The 8,527-nt window shown below is 40.7% G+C and overlaps 1 protein-coding gene across 1 annotated transcript; it reads right to left on the bottom strand.

The window, feature by feature from the left end:
* Nucleotides 1–482: 482 nt before the first annotated feature.
* Nucleotides 483–8,165, bottom strand: tbx20 (T-box transcription factor 20). Its single transcript, XM_028426022.1, has 8 exons — nucleotides 8,036–8,165; nucleotides 7,115–7,352; nucleotides 6,218–6,382; nucleotides 5,281–5,389; nucleotides 3,484–3,642; nucleotides 2,833–2,909; nucleotides 1,037–1,149; nucleotides 483–811 (listed from the first exon to the last, which is right to left on the bottom strand). Exons 1-8 carry the CDS (start codon nucleotides 8,163–8,165, stop codon nucleotides 483–485), a joined length of 1,320 nt encoding a protein of 439 aa, XP_028281823.1.
* Nucleotides 8,166–8,527: the final 362 nt, after the last annotated feature.

The raw sequence follows: 8,527 nt of genomic DNA, 5'->3' as shown, positions 1-8,527 counted from the left end.
ATGTGTGAATGCAGCACATTTGTCTCTGTACAATGTATTTTAACTTCTGACACGAGCATGAACTTTGAACTGTACATATGGCTAGATGTCTGGAAAACAGAGGAGATGTTGTCTGACATGCCGTTGGAGTCACTTCCTCTTTAAAGCCACTTCCACTTTCTGTTCTTCAGGGCTGAGATCAGACATGCTCCTGCTATGGTCGTGCTTTCTGTAGTTTGTTTTGAGGTCATAAGTGTTTGTACAATGTCTCTTACGGGTTCATAGAAACCACAGGCTCTGCTGGTGTTTCTGCAGGTCCTGAGGAGGGTGCCTCAGTCCGTCTTGGACACCACATCCTCCCTCTCGTCATTACTGTCACCTCACTTGCTGCAGATGAAATATTTACAAAGACGGGAGGTACAAACCGGATGAGGAGTGATGGGTGGAGATATAAATGGGTGAGCGTTGGAGTGAGGTCAGGCCGTCTCCTCTGGAGAAGCGAGTCATACAAAGGGAGTCATAACCGTGGAGGAGTGGCGCAATCCCTGGATGGCGGCGTAGGGCCCCTGCTGGAAGTAGTGGTGGTAGCGGGGCATGTGGAAGGAGGGGAAGGAAGGCCCGCTGCCCTGCATGGTTCCAGCCAGAGCGGTGGGTGTCAGTGGCATGCCCAGTCGGCTGTAGGGGGGCAGGGAGCCCTGGATGGGATGCGGCAGGGAGGCGGCGCCGGTGCTCATTGCCGACAAGGACTGCGGGTGCTGGAAACCAGTAAAACCAGAGGTGGTGGTGACCCAGGAGCTCAGGGACAGGTTGTCGGAGGCAGTGAATGCTGATCCTATGGGAGAACAAAGAGAAAATGTCAACACTCAGATGGCAAATAGTTTTTAGGAAGAGAAACTTTTTTATGTTCATGTCAATTTTAGTGGCATTTATTTAAAACTACAGGATTTAAAACAAAAATACAAAAACAAGAAAAATGTATAATTACAGCAGTGCACTAATAACACCAGTTGTTACATCCATGTGATGTTTTGTGTGTGTGTGTGTAACAGATGCTCACCTCTGGTGTGTGTGGAGTGCCCGTCCTCGCTCAGGTTCTCCTCGTCCCCAGCGTAGGTTCGGATGGGTGACCGGGCGTACGAGTGCTTGTGGATCAGATTCTCAACACTTTCCCTGCAGCAAAAGCCAAAGACAGAGCCCCAAAATAAATCTCTTTTTTTCCTTTAAAAGATTAAACACAAATATAAATAATAAAAACATGCATTTACATGATTCCTATACAGTATGTCAATGCATTTGTTTTTTACATATAAATATTAACTGTAATCCCAATCTGGCAATAATGTCAATACAATATAAATAAAAACTAAATTCATTATTCTGTCAGTGGAGCAGAATGCAACAAAATAATTCAAAACAAATACAAATTACAAAATACATTTGTTTTTTCATTAAAAAATTCTTATTATTATAAAAACTCACAAATGATCATGTTCTTGTTCTCATGCAATATTTCTCATGTTTGTTTTGTCAACATACCCGAGTGTGTGTGTGTGTGTGTGTGTGTGTGTGTGTGTGTCTGCTGTTTGTGTTGACTTTGCATATCGATGCTTTTGTGTGTTGTGTCCTGCAAAGTGCATTAGCTCATTTGAGTCTTGTCAGACAGCACTTCTCATACACAGTGACACAAATTGTTGGGGGAGGTTTTGTGTGTGTGTGTGTGTGTGTGTGTAGGTGCGGGTGGGTGGACAGGCAAGTGGTCTGCATCATGAGAGCCATGCGTCCACATTAGCAGCCCCCGCCCCTCCAATTAGGTTAGGAAAGTGCAATATCTGTCAGCAGAGTAGTACAAATGTGTGTGTTTTTATCAGCGCTGGGCCCCTCTGGCGCAGAGGCCACAGCGGACTCCCACAATGCACGGCAGGGTAAAGGAGGGAAGTGAGGGAGGAGGAGGAGGGAGGCGGGACATGCTGGTTTCAATCAGTCACTGCAGCCAATTGAATTACAGTGTGTTTTAGTGCAGTGGCCGACTCCAGACTAATGTGATTTCTGCAGCTCCCGAAGATCAATTGATCAGGTCTAATTCACAGCCCTCAAAAAGAGAGAGACAGAGGAGGAGGAGGAGGAAGAGGAAGAGGAGGAGGGAGTGTTGTCTGGCTGTGATTCGGCGGTCTGGGTTTAGGATGTTTGATTGAAGGAAATGGGCAGATGGTTTGATTTTGTCAGCTGATTTTGGCCGTAGTGCGGGAATCGGGAATTACAAGAAGTGTGTGTTTTGGCAACGTCCAGAAAAATCCTGCGGAGGGGAATTTGTAACTTTTAGCGTGTGTGTGTGTGTGTGTGTGTGTGATTTTCATGCACGATATAGCACAATAAAAGGAGAGTAAATATAACACGAAGGGAAGAAGACAACAGGGCAGGAAGAGGGTAGAAACATTAAAAACAAAGAGAGAAAGGAAAGAGAGGTAAAAACATTAAAACAAACCCAATAACAAAGAAGGCAGTGATCAAATGACAGGAGTGCATGGAGAAGAAGGAAACAGAAAAACAAAAGAAAAGAGAAAATGGGTAAAAATAACATGTTAAAGGAAATATATGAAAGAATAGAAGATCAGAGAAAGAAAGAAAGGAAAAGACAATGAAAGAAGGCTGGGGACATAAAAGGAAGACCAGAAAATAAAGAACAGATTATATTATCTGTCTCATGCTAAGAGAAATAAACAGTGTAGCTTCTGTATTTACTAATGAGCAGTGACCCTGGATGTCTAACACTCCTCTCTCTCTCTCTCTGTATCTTATCTGCAGCAGTGGGGGACAGAGGTAAACAAACAGTGCAGGACCCAGAATCCCCTGTACCTCTCCATGTCTGTCAGCCGCGAGGAGTCCCGGAAACCTTTGGCGAATGGGTTGCTGTCAATCTTCAGTTTAGTTATCTGGGGGGGAACACAGCAGGAGGAGGGGGGAGAATGAAAACAGGTCAGACAGGCCGAGTCTTTATGTTCTCTCTTTGACTCCTTTCTTGTTCTGTTTGGGTCTTTAACGTGTCTCTTCATGCATACCAACACATGTAGAGCCCAGGGGTTTAAAGCTTTCATTTATTATTAATCTGGCTCCTATAAAACAAGCTGTAAGCGTCAGTTCGGGGTTTTCAGCTGTTTTAGCTGCTGGGCTGATTTCTGGCTGATTTTACATCCTTCCTTAAAGCTTGTCACAAACAAGACCAACACGTGTGACATTAAATACACAAACTCTAAAATTTGGGAATTTAATATCTTCAGTCATATTGGAACTTATTAACACGTATCCATAAAAAAATCTACAAATAACCTTAAAGTGTTCAGATTATAAATGTCCAGTTCAATCGATATGTGAAATAGATAGATCCCATGCTGCAGTTTCAATCTCAGCTTTTACACCTATTTTTTTTCATGTGCTGTTGAAGCTCCATGACCTCAGAAGAATAGCTGAAGCTATTTTTATATTTCCTGGTATGCAGCAGCCACTCACCAGCTGGTTCTGATAGGCCGTGACAGCAGTGAAGACGGTCTCGACAAAGACGAAGGTGCGGAACTCCTCAGATTTGAGATTGAGCAGCGAGGCGGTGTGGTCCTTCTTCTTGATGATGTGGACCCGTGGCTGGTACTTGTGCATAGAGTTAAGAATGATCTGCAGAGGAGAACAGGGATCAGTTTAGGGAGGCTGAGTAGGCTGACAGAGATACCAATAAAAAAAAATAAAAAATCAAAGCTCTGATTAAAGATGAACATAAAGCCTGAGTGATCTGGGCCCTCTGTGCTACAGAGGCCCATTGTTGTCCACTAAAATCATATTGTGAACCATGCTGCTGCACCAGCTGACACACACCCTGCAGCTTGTCTTTAACCCCATAAACACCACTCTTTAGCTGGAACACACCAAATTATCCACAGCTGAAAATAGATCTTAATAAATGCACAATTTCCTAAAAATTATAGTGAACAGCTGTTTAAGGAAATCAGATTTATGTCCTCAGTAAGAACGTCTAAGTCTAACGTCTAAGGCCTAACGCCTCATCAGTTGCAAAATAAATGCCAAAATAAACTCATTGGGTGAGTCACAGGCTCAAAGAACTAATGTAAAATCTCAACTTTAGTTTCAATATGGATGACAAGTCATGTGATTTAATAAAAATATATCGAAATAAAAAAACTATAAAATGTTTGTTTTTGCAGTCTAACTGAAGGGAAGGAAGGAAAACAAGCTTCACAACAGAAAACGATGCACATGCAGTCATATGCAGACAGATGTAAAGAAAGAGGGATGCAGTGACTGTTCACAGCCCGTCCTGGCTGGCTGCAGCCTGTAGGAACAGGTTTACAGTTCTGTCTGCTAATGTGGCACATAAGCAAATGCACAGATCACACACTCTGGATGTGTGTGAGGATGCTAGACACATTTCTTTTTGCTGTTATTTTAAATATGTTATGTATTTATTATAAGATGTTAATTTATTCATGTCCATATTGTTCACTGATAAATTAATTAGAAACGGGACCAAAATAAAAAGTATAATATTTTACTTTTGACTTTATTTTAATTATGGAAAAAACGTGACATACAACTGGCTGTAAAGGTTTATTTTAGTAATCATTATTTTTCAATATTTTAACACCATGTCTTAAGGAATATATTTCAATGTATATTTGTAGGGAATATCTGCAATAGGCTATATGTGTTTTTTAAAGTCAAATAGTCAAATAAATAAAGGGGATGCTGAGTACTTGTGTTTTTGTCATACTGTATATTTGCTTTGGATATATCCATGTCAACAGATTCAGGCAGCTATTTTTGGACTGGGACAAAAATACACACACACCCTTTAAGACAATAATTACCTTACCCAGTCTGTATCCTACTGTTGAGTGTTGAGTGAATATTGGATAAAGCTCAAATGTTTATAATTAGTTTGATTGCTGCAAAGCAAACGTTTGTTCTTCTATTAATATTACTAATTCATGATAATAATAATAATCAGTAAAAGAACTCAAAAAGCATTTTTCTGGCCTATAATATCACACTCAGCTTTGATTTCTGACATGTAGGCCTTTTAAAATATTTTACAGTGCATTTAATTAATAAGAAGTGGATTTCCTTTAGCTTTAGCCGTTCTTATGAAATGTAGTGAAAATGTGAAAATGTGAAACTACCCTAATCCAGCTTAATTACCCACAGCAGCCCCCTTTGATAATTATTATAACCTGTATTAATAGCAGAAGTGTGGTTTTATTTATTTTTCGGGGTGGAAGTAAACAAAAAGGTGCTTACATGTCCGTGTTGGTCCAGTTCGTTGTTTGTTAGCTTGACTTTTTCGAAGGAAACCATTTGCTTCATCAGCTGCTCGCCGGTGAACGGAGAGTCCGGGTGGACGTACAGCCTGCAGGAGGAACACAGCAGAGCTCTGATTGGCTGAGAGGCGAGCGGCTTTATCCAATCCGCTAACGTCGCTAATTGGGCAAATTCAGAGTCGCTAAGCAACCGTTAAAAAATTACGGCGTGATCATACAGTGAAGGAACATTTCACAATTTAATCTTTTTTTAAGTCGTTTTAAAATATGTGTTAAAAAATAAAATAAAATAAAAGACTGTGTCTGTAACTCATACATGCATTTAACTCGTTTAGTGTTTTATATATTTAGGTTATAATACACACATCAACTCTCGGCCAGGTTTCTTAAATGAGTCTTTTTTAAATCTTCTCTGTATTAAAATACGAGTCTTGCTGTGTTGTGATCAAACTGTAGATGTAAAAATAATTCCTGAAATCAAAACATAAGCTTAATATATTTGTATCCTAAATGGAAAAAAGGATAAACTTCTTGAAAACACGGCTTGAACTGGTCTAAAAGACATCAGTGGTTTCTGTGAATGTTCATGATATTATTGAACATTCCTGTGAGGGCGCCTCGCAGAAGACATGGGGCAGTGGGTAACAGTGGGTAACAGTGGGTAGCTGTGTTATAGTCTGCAGGTAACAGGCTGTGACGCGTTGACCCCCTGGCTTTCATACAGGTCGTGGGGTCTTGAAGCCATTTTAGGAAAACTGTTCAGTTAGCTGAAACTGCGAATTGTTGGTCAAGAAATATAATTTAGTTCAGTCATTCAACAGGCCCTAAAACAAAGTAACGCAGTCATCCTGGACCCCCCCTCTCTGTAACTTAACACCATGTGACAGGAGCGCAGCGCTTGTTGTACAGCTTCATACCTTGCGGGGAGAGGGGGGTCGGCCTTTCCGGCTACCAGCCACGAGGAGCGGTGGTAGGCGTACCGGTACCGCTTATTGTCCACCGGGACAATGTCCATCAACACGATGTACTTGGAATCTTGGTCCACCCCAGAAAAAGAGACCCGGATGGTTGGAAACATCCTCCTGATGGGTTAGAATAATATGGTCAGGTCACATGTTTTATTATTATTATCCTCATTATTATTAAGGAAAGGCTACAGAAATGAATTATATATAGATACAAAGGTAAATTATTTATTGTTGACTAGCCTGTAGTAGCCTACATTTAAAGAAGGAGAAACATATAAATATAAAATATAGACTATAGCCCAATAACAGAAAGAAATTAATATAATAATAAATTGTAACAACGTGATGTTTTAACGCTCTGCCTATGGGGCTGCAGGGTCAATGTACTTAACGTTTATTTTATTGGCTTGGAAAGGTCACATGTAGAGTAAATATACAATTGTAATATACATGTTATTTGTTTAGCTGTAGATTGCAACGCTGCAGGTTATAATCTACATATAGAATTTTTTTATTATTATTATTGGCTTTAAAATGCCGTCACGTCTGTGTCCGAAATATTATATACATCTGTTTTTGGATGGTGTCATTTGGGTTGTTTGGAAAAAAACTAAAATCTTTCACTATTTTCTTTTACATTTATTTTCGTTTCATTTTTTTTAAATGTTCATTTTTAAATCACTCATCGATTAAACAAACAGGACACTATATTTATTTTATTTTATTTTCTATTTTACTATCTGATGTTGCCGCCTCCTCTGTTTTTTCTAATTTTGTCTCTCTGCTTTAGTACTGTCAGCATTATTATTATTATTATTCATTAAATATCGTCTTGCGGTACTTTACCTTCCAGACTTGGTGATGATCATCTCAGTGCCGAGCTCGTGAAATTTGTCCCACAGCTCTTTGGTCTCCAGGCTGCACGAGATCTTCGCCATCTCCTCGCTGGGGATGCCGGGATTGGTGGGGATGAGCGGCTCCGTGCACACGGCGGGCGCGCTCCCGCTGAAGTCACCGTGTCCGTCCAAAGAAGACAGGTCCGGCAGAGACTGCTGGTTGCAGTTAGACTTCTCCACGAACTGCTCTGTTTGTTTGAAATGATATATTTTTTATTTAGGTTGAATGTTCGGAGAGAAAGAAGCAGGAGAAGTGTTATTTATTGTAAGAAAGCATCTGCACAGATTACACATCCTGTAATATTTATCATCACTCAGCGGCTCTGATGAGCTCAACTATCTGAGGCTGTCGGTTTTAAACAAGCCCTCAAAATCCTCTCTAGTATATCTGCTGCTTTTATTTTAATAATTGTTATTAATATAAGCACAACAAAGGAGTATCATCAGTCAGTTTAAAATTAAAAAAAATGGAACAAAACCTTCACATAATTAAAAGCAGGCTAATACTTTGTTACGGAAAACACCTTTTGATGACATCATTTTCTACAAGATCTGTAACACATTATACTCATACATGTCATTTCTCCTTTTCCTCTTTATTTACGCTACAGGCAGATAAAAATCCAACTTTGAAATAATCTCATATTTTGGCCCTTTGCGCACTGATAGCTGTTCAAACCATGTCTAAATATTTTAAACTTCTGCCACAGTTCTTTATCTGTCTGCGCGTTCTCTGCGCACTCCTCTTCTTGGAAGCACTGTTTTCCTTATTTCTTTCAGTGTGAATTAATTCTTCATAAACTTTCACCTTTTGTTTTTTGGATTATTCTAGCACCAGTTGACTTATTTTGACCTCTCTCTTCCATCTTACCCAGAGGTTTGATGGTGTTCTCCTCCGCCTCTTTGTCCTTATTGGGCTTCCCGCTGGACATCAGGGCGGCTATGGAGAACGCATTAGCCCGGGATGAGAGCTGCGGTTTCGGGGATGACGTGTACTCCATGTCGGTGAAAAAGATCTGAAGCAAAATATTCCTGCTATTTTTTTTTTCAAAAAGAAAAAAAAAAAGAAAAATCCTCCAGAAACACGTAACCCCGCCTGCTGTTGGTTCCAAGCGAAAGAACGAAAAAAGGCGCAGAAAGATACGCACAGAATGTCCTCGATACGCTCACACACACAAACACACAAACACGCAGCGAAGAGGTAACAGTAGAAACACTTGTCACTGCGAAGTTGTGCGTCTCTTTGGATGCATGTTGAGGGAAGGCGGACAGCTGACTCCTGAGTCTTGCGCGCGTCCTGCAGTGCCAGATCTGAGGCCGGGCTGCTGTTTGGGACGCTCCAGTCAGGCTCACCCTCCCCTTT

The sequence above is a fragment of the Parambassis ranga genome, chromosome 16 (genome assembly GCF_900634625.1).
Source record: "Parambassis ranga chromosome 16, fParRan2.1, whole genome shotgun sequence".
Classification (NCBI taxonomy): domain Eukaryota; kingdom Metazoa; phylum Chordata; class Actinopteri; family Ambassidae; genus Parambassis; species Parambassis ranga.
The sequence above is the reverse complement of the archived record's forward strand: the minus strand, read 5'-3'. Positions and strand labels throughout refer to the sequence as shown.